The 18,644-nt window shown below is 43.0% G+C and overlaps 1 protein-coding gene across 1 annotated transcript; it reads left to right on the top strand.

Moving 5' to 3' along the window:
- The first annotated feature begins 2,091 nt into the window (after positions 1-2,091).
- LOC102572926 (olfactory receptor 1052-like) lies at positions 2,092-3,078 on the top strand. The gene has a single exon (XM_006260764.4). The coding sequence runs from the start codon at positions 2,092-2,094 to the stop codon at positions 3,076-3,078; it is 987 nt and encodes a 328-aa protein (XP_006260826.2).
- Positions 3,079-18,644: the final 15,566 nt, after the last annotated feature.

The following is an 18,644-nucleotide window of genomic DNA, read 5'->3' on the forward strand; positions in this document are numbered from 1 at the left end:
GTTGTTGGGGCATTTTGCTGGGCAGAATGTTTCGAATTTGTGCATGACTTCATCCATGTGTATGCAGTTATATACCTGTTCAGCCAGTTTACTATCCACTGAGCTTTAACAGTAGTCACGTGGCTAGATAAGCCTTAATGCCTAATGAATAATGGAATAATACACTGTATGTAAGCACCAAGAATGCCACTTACATGGTTGAAGACTGGCCAGTTCCATAAAATGTAATAGAATTTAGGCCCAAATCTTTCATTTACCCAGATATAGAAATAGCAATCTCATTAACAACAAGAGCTGTGAAATACTTTCTCATTGCTTCTTATTTAGTCAACAAAAGTGTTACATCACATTACTACAGTTGATTTTATTTATTTATATAATAATAATAACAATAATAATAATAATAATTGTTCTTCTTCTTCTTATTATTATATACTAATAATAATTCCTCATTATTATTAGCACTATTTTCTGGAAAAAAAGAAATTATTGAAACAAAGGAAAAATACAGAAAGGTTTTCACAGGTTTGAACAGTGCTCAACCAGCTGTTCACATTAGTTGACACTGAAGAAAAGTGGGACAGCAGAATTATTTACATTCTAGTAACTCCCACACTTTATACATGGTAAAAAGAAGCTATGAGGAAGTGTTGTGGAAGCCTTGAGATACATTGTGCTCAGCAAAGCAAAGTGAGCTGTCAAACAAATGAAAAAATAGGCAGGCCCACTGAGTATGTGTAACTTTTGAACACAAGTCATCTGGGAGTCATTACACAGGGTCCTAGCACTTTAATGATCCTAGCTATCCTTAACCTAGACTGGAATCTGTGCCACTACTCTTTGTAGTGTAAATGGCCCATCCCTGCCAGAGTTAGGCTGACAAACATCTCATTCTTTGGAAGCAGAAAGCTGTGGCTCTTCAGGCTTGAGACTTAGAAATAGCCAGGATTTCCAGCCTCCTGACTCCCTTTACAAGGCTGATGAATTGAACCTGACGCCCTTGCATATTCTCTCAGAAATGATGGATACAATGAGCCTAGAAAGAGAAGACTGCAAAATGCCCAGAAGCAAACACAGTGTCTGACTTAACCATTTCAGATCTGGAACTAGACCTACTTGCCTGCTCCACTAGAGAAGCAGCACCTTCAGGTTTGAAATTCTATTTTCTGTTTCCTACAGAGAGAGGTTGAGAGTAAAGGATACAGTTACAGAAGCAGCCTCTTTGTTTTGGGGCTTAGATACAGTTCCTCCCCCGCCCCCCAGACTCCATAACAGATGGTGAAATTCCTTTTACTCTCTTTCTGTTTTGTTTTGTTTTGCTTGCGTGTGTGTCTGTATGTGTGATTGCATAGGATCATAGGAATGATAATCCTCTTTTTTAGCTCCAGACAGCAGTGCATGAGCAAAGATTGTGCATTACCATCCTGGCCAGTTTGTATTCTGGAGTGTCTGGGAAGGAGTGTGGGCAGAGGGCCAGATTGCTGAAGTAGGGCTCAGGATCTATAGGTTTTCCTGATGAATTGCTTTGGGCAGAATCCTATTTGCGTACTGGATGACCAAAATGCAGCTTGTGACCAGCTCGGAGTTACCCAAATCAAATGTAGGAACTATTCCGTTACCTACTCTGTGTAGACAAGCGCCCCCCATTATAAGAATGCAAACTCCCTCTGGAGACAGGCAGATGTCCACTTCCCTATAACTATCATGGGGGCACTTTTGTGACCAATACAGGTAGTTGAATTACTCCTACTCTTCAGTCATGTAGCTCAGAATAGGTTGCAAGAGGCACTTTGGTCACCCAGTAAGTGAAATAGATTTCTTCTTTTCTGTCCCTCAGTTTCCCCACTTGTAAAAGAATCCTTAGGTCTTTAGAAAAGCCTTATGACATCTGATGAGACCATTATGTAAAAGTCAGGAATGATTATTTAGAAAGCTGCTATTTACAACAAAATAATTGTTATAGGCAGCCCCATCATATATAGCCTGAACAGACACAAAATCTGTCAACCTGATTTATGTTATGGAATTTCAATGCATTATTTCTTTAACAATCAAATTATTTTTCCCTGCAGACACAGAACACTATGTTCCATGCAATCTCATGCAATGGCTGGGGGAAATTACTCCACAGTTACCCACTTTATCCTTCTGGGATTAACAGACCATTCAGACCTGAAGGTCCCCCTTTTCATGGTGTTCTTTGTGATCTACACTATCACCGTTTTGGGGAATCTCGGGATGATCTTGCTGATCAGGTTCAATCCCCAACTTTACACGCCCATGTACTTCTTCCTCAGTAATTTATCTTTTATTGACCTCTGCTATTCATCTGTCTTTGCTCCAAGGTTGCTGTTTGACTTAATTGTAGGGAGCAAAAAGGTTTCTTATGGTGCCTGTATTGCTCAGACTTTCCTGTTTGGTACATTTGTGTCCACAGAAGGATTCCTGCTGGCTGCCATGGCATATGACCGCTACATAGCCATCTGTAACCCGCTGCTCTATACTGTTGCTATGCCCAAGAAAGTCTGCGTTCAACTGGTAGCTGGGTCATATATGGGGGGCCTTCTGAACTCAGTGTCGCAGGTAATTGGTTTGCTAAAATTGTCATTCTGTGGGCCTAATATCATCAACCATTACTTCTGTGACATCCCTCCCTTGCTGAAACTTGCCTGTTCTGACACCCACACCCATGAGGTCATGCTCTTAGCTTTTACTGTGGCTATAGCTGCCTCCACTTTCATGACCATTCTTATTTCCTACTTGTACATTGTCTGTGCCATCCTGCGGATCCGCTCTGCTGAGGGCAGACGCAAGGCTTTCTCTACCTGCGCCTCCCACTTGACAGCTGTCACTGTCCTCTATGGCTCTGTTACATTTAGTTATGTACAACCCAGTTCAAGCTACTCAATGGGACAGGAGAAAGTCTGTGCTTTATTCTACACATTGGTGGTCCCTATGTCGAATCCCTTAATCTACAGCCTGAGAAACAAGGATGTGAAGGATGGCCTGAGAAGGGCCATAGGTGGGAAAAATTTCACAGCTAATTTGAATGCTTGGATAAATATGATCAGCTTTTAAGAATTGAATTTTTAAAAGGAGAATATGGTTTCTGTATTATTCCTCTGAATGTTTTAACTTATGATTGGTTTGGCAAATCATGGATTTTTACAACTGCTCTTAGACTTAAGACAAGTTGTCTTTTCACTATTGTCAGGTAGCAAAATATTGTAATAGCTTTATGTTTTGGCTTTAGGTTACCTCAGTTGTGCTTTAGTAAGACAAAATGTCTCTTCCATCATTTTTTTTATATGCACTTCATTACATCATATGGTGAATTATAGTGTCATATCAAACTTTCCTGTGTATGAAGATTCCAGTTAACTAAAATTATTTATTTTTAAATTAGTTTTGTAACTTTTTCTTTCATTTTACAGTAACACTCAGCACTGTGAATTTTTTTCTGACAGTTAGCTTACCATGTGTAAAAAAAATCTGTAAAAATTACTAATGCCCCAAAAGCCTTTTTTTTTTTTTTTTAATAAAATCAACATATCATTTTAGATAGAGGTATTAAAATCTATTCTTTGGAAGCTGGTTTCTAAAGGATATTTTTTTATATCCAACCTATGATTTCGGCAAAAGTATTTGCTTTCCATGACTGACCCGAGGGATGATATTCTGTTCCTGAAAGCTTATCCATTTTTTCCAATAAAAGATATCACCAAAAATGTCTTGCCTGTCTTTCATTTCCTGGACCATCACAGCTAAAACATCCTTACAGCCTTTACTTTTCATTCAGATTTTGATTTGTTCTTTAAAAGTGTGATCGGAGATCTTCACTAATATTTCTAATTACTTTTGTCCAGTCTCTATAATGTCAAATCAGAAACATTTCTGAGGTCATTCAGAGAAGTCTTTTTTCCCAGACAATATTCCCCCATTTTCCCTGTGGCTATCACTAACAAGTCAGGAATGGTTACAGTCTGGACACCCTAGTTGTGAAGTAGTTTTTCCTAATTTTGAGCCTGAAACGAGCCTGAAATAATCTTGCAGAAGTTTGTGACCGTTAGTCCTAGTTTTCCCCAAGGGTGCCCTTCTGAACAGTTGTTCACTGAGCCCTTGATGTACGCTTCTGATGTAGCAGTAAGCTGCTACCAAGTCCCCTCTCAGCCTTCTCTTTTTCAAGCTAAATAGTCCCAGGTCCCTCAGCCTTTCCTCATATGGCTTGCCATGCAAGTCTCTGATCATACAGGTAGCCCTTCTCTCGACTCTCTCAAGCATTACCATGTCCTTGTTAAGGTGTGGAGCCCAGAACTGGACACAGTACTCCAGCTGCAGTCTCACCAGTGCAGAGTAGAGCTGAGTAGAGCAGGATGATCACTTCTTTACAATCGTTTTGCTGGAGATGCATCAATTGATGCATGCCAGCGTATTGTTGGCCCTGCTGGTGAAAGCATCGCACTGCCGGCTCACATTCATACTGTGGTGAATTATTACTCCCATTTCTTGGTGACAAGTGATGGGGGACCTTCAGTTCTGCTGCCTGATGAGAGGCAGCAGTTGCACAAGCACCCATGTCACGAGTTTTGCCTGTCAGCAGCTAGGGGTTTTGGGCCCCACAACCCTCCTGTACCCATCTCCTCAACAGTTGGTAGGCTTTGTGGCCGCAGCAGGGGTTGACAGACGCAATCAGTTGCACAAGCACACATGTCATGAGTTTTGCCTGTCAGCAGCCAGAGGTGCAGGACCCCAGAACCCAGAAACCCTGCACTGATCTCCTTGATAGCTGGCAGGCAGAGTGGCCTCAGCAGGGGCTACCATCCCTGCAGCTTTCACCCTGTTGCGCCTTAACACATACAGTGTCACCCATGTCACAAGTTCTGCTTGCCCGCAGCTTGAGGTAAAGTTTCCCCCAAACCCCTGCACTTATCTCCTTGAAACTTAGCAGGCTTTGTGGCCTCCACAGGGGCTAGCATGCCTGCAGTTTTGACCCCGCTGTGTCTTAACACATACACGACATAAGTTTTGCATTCAGTATTTTGGGGTGCAGTTTCTCTGAACCCCCTGCACCTATCACCTTGAAACCTGGCAGACTTTGTTGCCCCATCAAGAGCTACCATTGCTGCAGTTTTGACCCCACTGTGGCTTAACACATACATGTGATATGAGTTTTTCTCTCAAGATTGTGGGCAGCAGTTTCTCTGAGTCTGCTGGACCAATCATCTTGAAACTTGGCATACGTCATGCCCTGAGAAATAGCTAACATTAGTAAAAGGTTCACCCAAATCAGGTCAGAAATGACAAAATTATAGCATGTTTCGACCTTCCCTATTTTAGCCTATGGATGAAACGTCGAAGCAGGATTGAAACGGCAAAACGTTTCAACGGAATGGAATGGAATAGCCGTTTTGACTCGAAACCAAGTCGAAACAGAACACATTGCAATGTCGAAACGCTGGTCAAAATGGAATGCTTCTGTTTCAGACAGCCCTACTATGCGCCTCATATTTTGTAAGATAGCACCTTAAATTTTGTTATTCCTGTGTAATGATAATTTTTGATTCATTGACATATGATCCCACAGATTCCTTGCTAGGACCCCTCCCTGCCACCCACCTGTTGCTTATCAGGTCTTGATTTGCGCTTACCTGTATTGGTTTACTACTCACCTGTTCTTAAGTTATGCTTATCTGTACTGGTTTACTATTTACTTGTTTCCGTTTTGTGCTTACCTGTACTGATTTATCACTTGCCTGTTCTTGGTTAGTGTTTGCCTGTATTTATTATTTCCCTGTTCCTGAGTGGAACCTCTAGTGGTAATGTATAGCTCCCCCCTGGTTCTGCTCTCAGAGTATAGATTTATCTCAAAGTTGTATATCTGTAAATAGGTCTCTTAACATACCTCTCTTGGCCTATTTTTATTAATACATTGCAATATAGTTAAGTCCATATTGTCCTAGCCTATAGGGAATAGAGGGAAACTGGGCTTCAATTGCCATTTCCTCTCTCAGCACTCCTCCCTAGCCAACACTTCCCTTCCGTTGGAGGAGGGAGCAATGCTGGTGCACCTGGGCTACATCAGCATATACAATTATGCATGCCCACTTATGTCTCCACATGACAATGGAAGCAGAATCACCACCAATGTGTAAATATCAAAAATCCCACTTATTCAGCTAGAGAGCTGCCACTTAAATGCAAGTAAGAAACAAAATTGTAGTCTAAGGTTTCTATGTTTTCCCAAATTCCCATGCTGCGTAAACTCAGGCAATGTTATTCATGTAAGGAGGAGTTTGAAGCTCCAGAACGCAAAAGGGAATGGAAACGTCTTCTTCCTTATCTGGGCGTGAAGTCATTTTGGTGAAAGTAAAAAACCTCATGTTACTTCTTCCTTTTTGTCTGTTATATCCAGAGAAGGTCCTCCTTTTTATGTGACCAGCTGTTTCATCCCAACCCTAAATAAGTTTAAAATTATATGTAGCAAATTTGGCAATGACACATTTGTGTCATATCTATGACAATATGTGTGCATCTACACGTTATAAATGCACTGTAAACTTAGTGCACAGTAAAATAATGTGCACTAAGCCTCCTCTGGGAGTGCATCTACATGTACTCTGATGGGAGCAGTTCAGTTCAGGGCTAGTCCTGCCCTGCCCTGCCTCCCTACAATAGCCCAGGGTTTTCCAGGCTCCCCCAGGTGCCAGCCCACCACCAGGGTCAGGCCTGGGCTCCAGCGGGTGGGGGTACTGTCATACCTCTGGGGAACTTGCCTCCCAGCCCAGCACTTTAATCAGGAAATCAGGACAATGGGCTGGGAAACTGCCTCTCCTCCAGCAGCTTTTCCCATCACCATGCCCTGATATTCTGATCAGGGCTCAGGGCTGGAAAACAGCTGCTGGGACAGTTCCCCCACCCCTTCTACTTGGGCTGACCAGGAGCAATTTGTCCCATCCGCTGCCTATTCTTGAGTGATAGAGTGTCTTCCACATCCCCTCTTATGCCCTGCCATAGCAAAGTCAACCTCATTAAACATGGATGATATCTGGAGATTTATTGCCAGTTCATCCAGCCATCATTAAAAGCCCCATGGTGAGTTGCTTGGAATTTTTATCGTCTATTATTCTTTGTTAATTGTTTTACTAAAAGCACTTCTGAGCCACAAGAATAAGTATTTTCAGCCCATATTATCAAATTTACAAAGAAAAAAATGCTATTTAAAAAATACACAAATATTCTGTGAAACATCATTCTTTTGGTTAAAACATTCATTTTTTGGTTAAAAATGTTTAAAGGGGTGAAAAACTGGTCACTTCAACCACTTGTTACCTGATATCTTTTTCAGAAAAAAAAGATAAACTAATGAAAATATAGAAACATTATTTTCACCTTCAATACTTCAATTTCTTATTGCAGCCCGCCTGCACCCCATGTACAGATTTGGGGGGACATACACCCCGGGCCTCTCCCAAGGTGTGCACGGTGGTGTGAGTCCCCCTCACCCACCCAGACCCCTGGATGAGCGACTCAGGCTCCGAGCATCCCACGACCTGCTCTAGGGTCCCATTTATAGACAGTGGAGTCCTGGCATTGTTCTGCATGCATAGGATGACTAGAGGTTAAAGCGTTCTAGAACATTTGAACTCCTAACTTTAATGATGTTAAGGTTAGGGACTGGGGGGAACTGGAAGGGCTTCAGGGGAGCTGGAGAGGCTCTGGGGGAGCTGCAGATTGTGTGGGGGAGCTGGAGAGGCTGTGGGGGGAACTGAGAGGTTGCGGGGGGAGCTGGAGAGGCTGCAGGGGAGCCCAAATCAGGCCAGAAATGACAAAATTATAGCCTGTTTCGACCTTCCCCATTATATCCTATGGATGAAACGTTGAAGCAGGATTGAAACGGCAAAATATTTTGAAAGAATGGAATGGAATGGCCGTTTTGACTCGAAACCAAAGTTAAAATCGAACACTGTTCCATCGCAATGTCGAAACGCTGGTCGAAACGGATTGTTTCTGTTTCAGACAGCCCTACTATGTGCTTCATATTTTGTAAGATAGCGCCTTAAATTTTGTTATTATTGTGTAATGATAATTGTTGATTCATTGACATATGATCCCACTGATTCCTTGCTCGGACCCCTCCCTGCCACCCACCTGTTGCTTATCAGGTCTTGATTTGTGCTTACCTGTATTGGTTTATTACTCACCTGTTCTTAAGTTGTGCTTATCTGTACTGGTTTACTATTTACTTGTTTCTGTTTTGTGCTTACCTGTACTGATTTATCACTTGCCTGTTCTTGGTTAGTGTTTGCCTGTATTTATTATTTAACTGTTCCTGAGTAGACCCTCTAGTGGTAATGTATAGCTCCCCCCTGGTTCTGCTCTCAGAGTATAGATTTATCTCATATTTGTAAATATGTCTCTTATCATACCTCTCTTGGTCTATTTTTGTTAATACATTGGTATATAGATAAGTTCATATTGTCCTAGCCTGTCTCTTTAGGGAATAGAGGAAAACTGGACTTCAATTGCCATTTCTTCTCTCAGCACTCCTCCCTAGCCAACACTTCCCTTTCATTGGAGGAGGGAGCACTTACCGTGGTGCACCTGAGCTACAACAGCATATACAATTATGCATGCCCACTTATGTGTCCACATGATATTGGAAGCAGAATTGCCACCAATGTGAAAATATCAAAAATCTCACTTATTCAGCTAGAAAGCTGCCACTTAAATGAAAGTAAGAAACAAAATTGTAGTCTAAGGTTTCTGTGTTTTCCCAAATTCCCATGCTGTGTAAACTGTTGCAGTGTTATTCATGTAGGGAGGAGTTTGAAGCTCCAGAATGCAAAAGGGAATGGAAACGTCTTCTTCCTTATCTGGGAGTGAAGTCATTTTGGTGAAAGTAAAATTCCTCATGTTACATCTTCCTTCTTGTCCGTTATATCCAGAGAAGGTCCTCCTTTTTATGTGACCAGCTATGTTTCATTCCAACACTAAATAAGTTTAAAATTATATGTAGCAAATTTTGCAATGACACATTTGTGTCATATGTATGACAATATGGGTGCGTCTACACATGCTATAAATGCACTGTAAACTTAGTGCACAGTAAAATAACGTGCACTCTGGGAGTGCATGCTCTGACAGGAGCAGTTCAGTTCAGGGTTAGTCCTGCCCTGTTCTGCCTCCCTTTAGCAGCCCAGGGTTTTCCAGGGTCCCCCAGGTGCCAGCCCCAGGCTAGCAGTGGGCACCAGGGTCAGGCCTGGGCACCAGTGGGTGGGGGTACTACCATACCTCTGGGGAACTTGCTTCCTAGCCCAGCACTCTAATAAGCAAATCAGGACATGGGGCTGAGAAACTCTTCCCTCCTCCAGCAGCTTTTCCCATCACCATGCCCTGATCTTCTGATCAGGGCTCAGGGCTGGGAAAAACCTTCCAGGGAGGGGACAGTTCCCCACTCCCTGCTACCTGGGGCAATTTGCCCCATTCACTGCCTATTCTGGAGTGATGGAGTGTCTTCCACATTCCCTCTTATGCTCTGACATAGTAAAGTCAACCTCACTAAACATGGATGATATCCAAAGACTGATTGCCTATTAATCCAGCTATCATTAAAAGCTCCTTGGTGAGTTGCTTGGAATTTTTATCCTCTCTCTCTCTCTCTCTCTCTCTCTCTCTCTCTCTCTCTGGTTTTTTTTTTTTTTGTGTGTTTTTTTGTGTTTTTTTTACTAAAAGCACTTCTGAGCAACAAGAATAAGTATTTTCAGCCCATATTATCAAACTTACAAAGAAAAAATTGCCGTTTAAAAAACAAACAAAGAAGTATTCGATGAAACATCATTCTTTTGGTTAAAACATTCATGTTTTGGTTAAAAATGTTTAAAGGGGTAAAAAATACTGGTCATTTCAACTACTTGTTACCTGATTTTTTTTTTCAGGAAAAAATAGCAAAAACTAATGAAAATATAGAAACATTATTTTCACAATCAATACTTCAATTTCTTATAATTTATTTTTCATTTTAAACATTTTCTGTTTTGAAATATTTAAAGGGCAATAGTCAAGTAACTTTGTGCCTTCAATTTCCTCATAATTAAGCAATCTCATCCACAAAGTAAAAGGAAAACAAATAGAGCAAGGGTAATGTAATAAGACATTCTGTCCATTGAAGAGAAAATAGTAGCTTTCTTGACAGATCTCAGCTGCAGGGCATTTGGATAGGCATGGAGTGCTAGACTTCATTGGGATCTAGAGTGAGGAAAAAACCATCACCACTACTGCCAATGGCACAAGAGACAACTGCCATAACCTTGTGTTTTATGAGCATATTGCAAAAAAGAGGGCGGCTCAGGGTGAGCAGTGAGAATGGATATAGGCAGGTTTGAACCAAGATCAAGTCCCTGATGTCACAACGCACTTGGGGCATAGATAGCAAAAAGGTCTTGGATGCAGCAAGGACAATGGTCCCCTATCACAAGGAGCTGCCCCAGATCAGTGACAGACCATGCCATTTGCACCCTGCCCCTCCACCATACTGCACAGTGATGGGGCCTATGCAGAGTAAAAATGGTGGTGGAAAGCAACAGCAATGGCACCTCCCTGTGGATCCCAGCTACTGAAATGATCCTAGAGGAGCACAAGGAGGTAATCTCCATGGACTTGTTCCTAGTCCACACTCCCAACTTGAACATGCAGACTCCTCAAGCCCTAACCAAAGACAACATAAGCAATGGCAGAAATTACAATTAAACCTTAATTGATCAGGCTTGCATGTACAATCCACCAGCAACTTCTGGTAAATCTCAGCAACTTGGTGGAACCCAGGGTTGCGGAGGAGGCCCTGCAGTGCAGGCTAATGGGTTACGTTGGGTTGCTGAAGAGCCCCAGCTCCACCCAAAGCCTCTACCTCAAATCCTCTCCAGCTCCCTTCACTGCATCCACAGCTCCCCTGCAGCCTTTCCAGCCCCTGCAGCCTTCCAGTTCCCCTGCAACATCTCCAGCTCCCCTGCAGCCTCTCCAGCTCCCCCCGCAACCTCTCAGTTCCCCACACAGCCTCTCCAGCTCCCCCACGCAATCTGCAGCTCCCCCAGAGCCTCTCCACCCCTGAGGATTTCTATGTTGTTCCCTCACATGCAGGTGGGTACTAAGCACTTCAGAAAAGTGGTAGGTGATACTTTACCCAACCAACGCGACGCGCAGAAACAGTTGAGCGGCTGGTAAGTGCTTAGGTGATCAGGACTCTCCTGTCATTGCTCCCGAACACTGTCCCACACACACAGTTCTCACTAGCTCCACAGTCAATAAACTATGGGTTCCACAAACACAAGTACTCAAATGCTAAATCAGTTGCACATGCACACACACCAGGCAAAAGAGGGAGAGAGCGTGAGACAGAGAAGGTCTGAGTGAGCTCTAACTCTGAAGATGATGACCGCCCAAAGCCATGCTGGTCCCTACACTGGACAGGCTTATGGGCAGATCCAATCATTACTTTCTTGATCAATGCCAATCAAAGTCAATCACAGCTAGGACCATACAAATCAAACTATCCCAACAACCCACAATAATTCCTTAACATAATGGTCCTAACTGCCACAGTTCCCCTGGTTACCAAACAAACAAATAGGTACTGGTCAAACAACTCACTGCACATGCTCAGCTTTCAGAAGTGGGTCATGACATCATTAAAGTTAGGAGTTCAAATGATCTAGAATACTTCAACCTCTAGTCACCCTATGCATGCAAAACAATGCCAGGGCTCCACTGTCTACAAATGGAGTGAGTCATGCGATGCTCGGAGAATGAGTGCCTCGTCCAGGGGCATGGGGGGGGGGGGCTCCTACCACTGTGCACACCTTAGAAGAGGCCTGGGGGGTACGTGCATCTCCAATCTGTGCATGGGATGCAAGCGGGCTGCAGCTGCAGGCTGGGCTCTTCACCCTGCTGCCATTGCCATGGGAGCAGTGCAACGGTATTTGCCTGCTGGCACCAGCAGCAGGGCTCAGAGCCCAGCATGCAGTGCTAGCCTGCCTTTGCTCCATGCACAGATCAGGGAGGCCTGTGCCCACAGACCTCTCCTGATGTGTGCACAGTGGTGGGAGCCCTCCCTCCCTCCCTCCCTCCCCCCGCTGCACTCCTGGATGAGCCACCTGGGCTCTGCATGTCCCATGACCCACCTGAGGGCCTATTCACTCCAGCCCCTGCTTCTGTCCCTGCCCCTGCCCCACTCCCTCACTGTGGGGGACTCAATCTGTTCCTGCACTCCACGCCCCTTCCCTGATTTACCTGCTGTGGTGGGCAGTGCTCTGCATGCTGCCTAGCTGCAATCCCGGCCGCCGGGAGGTTCCATGTCTTTCTGTGCATGGCCCTCTCCACCTCCCACTGAAGCCACCTGGAGCCCATGCCCAGGCTGCCTTATGGCCCTCTGTGCTGTGCCACGTTTTGTGGGGGCTAAACCCCATTATCCCTGCCTTCCACCGCCTATGGCTCGGTGCCTGCCTGCTGCACGTGTGTGGGTAAAGTATAATTTTTCATGGAGTATTCATGGAACTACTGAGATCCATTTCCCAAGGTCAGTGGTAATTCCATGAATATTCCATGAAAAATTATACTTTACCCATGTACGTGCTATGATTTTTTTCAAGAAATCTGCAATTTTCTCAGGGTCCTACCCATAAATGAACAAAGGGAGATCTTGTTAAATTTGTATAGCTTGTTAAATGTTAAGGCTTTAATTTTCTTCAATGTACTTCATGAAGAGTTAAATACAATGTTTAATTTCAGTGGTCTTAGTATAAACGCTTTAGAAATTAAAATGAGTATAATGATCCAAACTTGGAAGCTAACTTTTCTACCATGCTCAACCATATAGTCTGCTTACAGGTGTTTTAAAAACAACACAAAACAAACATGCTTTAGTAGATGAAGCAGCATGGTATTTCAACTCAGCTCCACAGCATGTGTGTGGGTTGGATGCTTCATCAGGGCTTTTTGGCACTTTTATCTAAAGCTGATTCAATCATGTATTAGGTAAAAATGCCAAAAAAGCATCACTAAAGTATTCAATCTATACAGATGTTGGGTGATCTGGGTCCAACTAACACGATGCCTCTTCTGGACATGTGCTGAGCTTGGCATGGGAAGATGCTGAATTTAAAGTAAAGCACCGTTTTTGTTCCTTTTAATATCTGTAAGCAGCCATAGGTTTGTCCCCTGAAACAGTTTCATACATCCAATAGTTAAGCACCTTATATGAATAGCGAGATAATATAAATAGAAATCTGGGACAGCTGCTCTGCCATGGTACCATTCCCTTTTAAGGGCTCTGGCAGATATTCGTGGTCTTTTAGATTGCTATATGAAGTTGAATATCATTTTATCTATATGCTTAAAAACATGCAGGTACTTTCATGACAATAAACTGAGTATTGTTAACTGAGTATTGTTATTTCTGGGACACACATTAATTTTGATTATTTCTATTCTTCCCATTAATGATACAGGAAGTGTTTTCCATCTTTTCATTTTTTTTTTAATATTAGTTAAGAGTTTATCAATATTTATTTGAACCATATTGTAGAGATTAGAGCATATGACTAAATAGTCTATTACCTTACAGATCCTTATTGCAGAATGGAAGCAATCGGATTTGACATATTCATATAAGAGGATTTGTCCCAATTGATCTTGAGGCCTGACAACTAGTCAAATATTTCAAACAGAAGTAAGAGATGACATAATGAATTACCTGTTTTTTTAACACAAGTAGGATATAATCTGTATATACTTTGATTGTGTACATTTAATCAAGAATCTTGATCCTCTCAATGTGGATTGCTTGCCTAAAAGCTTCTGCCAGAGGTTCCTATGCTAAATTGAATAAGAGTGAAGAAATAGGATATCCCTGATGCATATGTTTTTCCAAGCAGAATGAAGGTGATATCACACCATTAGTGGATACTGCTGGCAGGGGAGACTTGTATAAAATTGATATTCACTTTATTTCCCAGCAGAGAGAGCAGAAATAACTATTAATGATGGTGGTGGACAAGAATTGGCCTGATCTTTGATTGCAGGAACCAGGCTAGAAAAGTGTTACTTTAATGTTCAGAGCCTTCCCACTGTCCTGGGACTGATCTGCTGCTTTTGATAATACTGGATTCCCACTCCAGTCATATTCCCGCACATCCACAGGCATGAAATTCCTTACCTTCACTCGTGCCAATTTCTCTGTCAAAAATAAACCCATCATGGAGGCAAATGGGACTAGGAGACAGGCAGCAGGATCAGGCCCAGCCTTCACATGTCCCCTGCTACTTCCTTCCTCACCTCTCTTCATCCTGTCTCTCCTAGCATTCCCCCTTTTTCTAGCACTTGATTTTTCTGTCACTGATTTATTTCCCTATGTGGCTTTCTGTCAGCCTTACCAACCTCCCTGTTCTCACGCCTCCCACAAAGACTGGAGATGTCCTTACTGATTCTGTCCTTTGCAGCAGGAGAAGGAACAACTTGCCAGCGCAAACTCACCTGAGCTTCAAGAAACTGTGGTGAGCCATTCTGAGGAAAAACCAATAGCCCACATTACCCTGAAGTTAGCACATTGTCCCTTTGAATTTGGAGTGGTGGCTGGCCATCTTGGAGTGGGGTGAAGGAGCTTCTGGGTGGGAGGGTCAGGTCCAGTTTCCAGGAGTCTGTGGGACTGGCTTGGTTTGGGGTAAGTAAACTGAGTTTATCCAGCAGGCTTGTTGGTGGACTACCATCCCCTCCCATCCTCTTCCCACCAGGATATGTCTGGAAGGCTTGGAGAAAGAGCCATGGGACCCATCTGGCCAGGAGAGAAGCACCAGTGCTTTTAGAAACCATGTCTATCAACTGCAAAAAAAAACACAAAAAACCACAAAACAATTAGCCACAAGTTAGGACATCATATATTTAAATCTGGAGCAGAGGCTGGAGAGCCCAAGTCCCACTCTCTAGCCAGAAGGGAAGTGTAGGAGTCTTGGGGGCTCTTTAGTGACTCTTCAGCAACCCAACGTAACCCATTAGCCTGCACTGCAGGGCCTCCTCCGCAACCCTGGGTTCCACCAAGTTGCTGAGATTTACCAGAAGTTGCTGGTGGATTGTACATGCAAGCCTGATCAATTAAGGTTTAATTGTAATTTCTGCCATTGCTTATGTTGTCTTTGGTTAGGGCTTGAGGAGTCTGCATGTTCAAGTTGGGAGTGTGGACTAGGAACAAGTCCATGGAGATTACCTCCTTGTGCTCCTCTAGGATCATTTCAGTAGCTGGGATCCACAGGGAGGTGCCATTGCTGTTGCTTTCCACCACCATTTTTACTCTGCATAGGCCCCATCACTGTGCAGTATGGTGGAGGGGCAGGGTGCAAATGGCATGGTCTGTCACTGATCTGGGGCAGCTCCTTGTGATAGGGGACCATTGTCCTTGCTGCATCCAAGACCTTTTTGCTATCTATGCCCCAAGTGCGTTGTGACATCAGGGACTTGATCTTGGTTCAAACCTGCCTATATCCATTCTCACTGCTCACCCTGAGCCGCCCTCTTTTTTGCAATATGCTCATAAAACACAAGGTTATGGCAGTTGTCTCTTGTGCCATTGGCAGTAGTGGTGATGGTTTTTTCCTCACTCTAGATCCCAATGAAGTCTAGCACTCCATGCCTATCCAAATGCCCTGCAGCTGAGATCTGTCAAGAAAGCTACTATTTTCTCTTCAATGGACAGAATGTCTTATTACATTACCCTTGCTCTATTTGTTTTCCTTTTACTTTGTGGATGAGATTGCTTAATTATGAGGAAATTGAAGGCACAAAGTTACTTGACTATTGCCCTTTAAATATTTCAAAACAGAAAATGTTTAAAATGAAAAATAAATTATAAGAAATTGAAGTATTGATTGTGAAAATAATGTTTCTATATTTTCATTAGTTTTTGCTATTTTTTCCTGAAAAAAAAAATCAGGTAACAAGTAGTTGAAATGACCAGTATTTTTTACCCCTTTAAACATTTTTAACCAAAACATGAATGTTTTAACCAAAAGAATGATGTTTCATCGAATACTTCTTTGTTTGTTTTTTAAACGGCAATTTTTTCTTTGTAAGTTTGATAATATGGGCTGAAAATACTTATTCTTGTTGCTCAGAAGTGCTTTTAGTAAAAAAAACACAAAAAAACACACAAAAAAAAAAAAAACCAGAGAGAGAGAGAGAGAGAGAGAGAGAGAGAGAGAGAGAGGATAAAAATTCCAAGCAACTCACCAAGGAGCTTTTAATGATAGCTGGATTAATAGGCAATCAGTCTTTGGATATCATCCATGTTTAGTGAGGTTGACTTTACTATGTCAGAGCATAAGAGGGAATGTGGAAGACACTCCATCACTCCAGAATAGGCAGTGAATGGGGCAAATTGCCCCAGGTAGCAGGGAGTGGGGAACTGTCCCCTCCCTGGAAGGTTTTTCCCAGCCCTGAGCCCTGATCAGAAGATCAGGGCATGGTGATGGGAAAAGCTGCTGGAGGAGGGAAGAGTTTCTCAGCCCCATGTCCTGATTTGCTTATTAGAGTGCTGGGCTAGGAAGCAAGTTCCCCAGAGGTATGGTAGTACCCCCACCCACTGGTGCCCAGGCCTGACCCTGGTGCCCACTGCTAGCCTGGGGCTGGCACCTGGGGGACCCTGGAAAACCCTGGGCTGCTAAAGGGAGGCAGAACAGGGCAGGACTAACCCTGAACTGAACTGCTCCTGTCAGAGCATGCACTCCCAGAGTGCACGTTATTTTACTGTGCACTAAGTTTACAGTGCATTTATAGCATGTGTAGACGCACCCATATTGTCATACATATGACACAAATGTGTCATTGCAAAATTTGCTACATATAATTTTAAACTTATTTAGTGTTGGAATGAAACATAGCTGGTCACATAAAAAGGAGGACCTTCTCTGGATATAACGGACAAGAAGGAAGATGTAACATGAGGAATTTTACTTTCACCAAAATGACTTCACTCCCAGATAAGGAAGAAGACGTTTCCATTCCCTTTTGCATTCTGGAGCTTCAAACTCCTCCCTACATGAATAACACTGCAACAGTTTACACAGCATGGGAATTTGGGAAAACACAGAAACCTTAGACTACAATTTTGTTTCTTACTTTCATTTAAGTGGCAGCTTTCTAGCTGAATAAGTGAGATTTTTGATATTTTCACATTGGTGGCAATTCTGCTTCCAATATCATGTGGACACATAAGTGGGCATGCATAATTGTATATGCTGTTGTAGCTCAGGTGCACCACGGTAAGTGCTCCCTCCTCCAATGAAAGGGAAGTGTTGGCTAGGGAGGAGTGCTGAGAGAAGAAATGGCAATTGAAGTCCAGTTTTCCTCTATTCCCTAAAGAGACAGGCTAGGACAATATGAACTTATCTATATACCAATGTATTAACAAAAATAGACCAAGAGAGGTATGATAAGAGACATATTTACAAATATGAGATAAATCTATACTCTGAGAGCAGAACCAGGGGGGAGCTATACATTACCACTAGAGGGTCTACTCAGGAACAGTTAAATAATAAATACAGGCAAACACTAACCAAGAACAGGCAAGTGATAAATCAGTACAGGTAAGCACAAAACAGAAACAAGTAAATAGTAAACCAGTACAGATAAGCACAACTTAAGAACAGGTGAGTAATAAACCAATACAGGTAAGCACAAATCAAGACCTGATAAGCAACAGGTGGGTGGCAGGGAGGGGTCCGAGCAAGGAATCAGTGGGATCATATGTCAATGAATCAACAATTATCATTACACAATAATAACAAAATTTAAGGCGCTATCTTACAAAATATGAAGCACATAGTAGGGCTGTCTGAAACAGAAACAATCCGTTTCGACCAGCGTTTCGACATTGCGATGGAACAGTGTTCGATTTTAACTTTGGTTTCGAGTCAAAACGGCCATTCCATTCCATTCTTTCAAAATATTTTGCCGTTTCAATCCTGCTTCAACGTTTCATCCATAGGATATAATGGGGAAGGTCGAAACAGGCTATAATTTTGTCATTTCTGGCCTGATTTGGGCTCCCCTGCAGCCTCTCCAGCTCCCCCCGCAACCTCTCAGTTCCCCCCACAGCCTCTCCAGCTCCCCCACACAATCTGCAGCTCCCCCAGAGCCTCTCCAGCTCCCCTGAAGCCCTTCCAGTTCCCCCCAGTCCCTAACCTTAACATCATTAAAGTTAGGAGTTCAAATGTTCTAGAACGCTTTAACCTCTAGTCATCCTATGCATGCAGAACAATGCCAGGACTCCACTGTCTATAAATGGGACCCTAGAGCAGGTCGTGGGATGCTCGGAGCCTGAGTCGCTCATCCAGGGGTCTGGGTGGGTGAGGGGGACTCACACCACCGTGCACACCTTGGGAGAGGCCCGGGGTGTATGTCCCCCCAAATCTGTACATGGGGTGCAGGCGGGCTGCAATAAGAAATTGAAGTATTGAAGGTGAAAATAATGTTTCTATATTTTCATTAGTTTATCTTTTTTTTCTGAAAAAGATATCAGGTAACAAGTGGTTGAAGTGACCAGTTTTTCACCCCTTTAAACATTTTTAACCAAAAAATGAATGTTTTAACCAAAAGAATGA

The sequence above is a fragment of the Alligator mississippiensis genome, chromosome 2 (genome assembly GCF_030867095.1).
Source record: "Alligator mississippiensis isolate rAllMis1 chromosome 2, rAllMis1, whole genome shotgun sequence".
Classification (NCBI taxonomy): domain Eukaryota; kingdom Metazoa; phylum Chordata; order Crocodylia; family Alligatoridae; genus Alligator; species Alligator mississippiensis.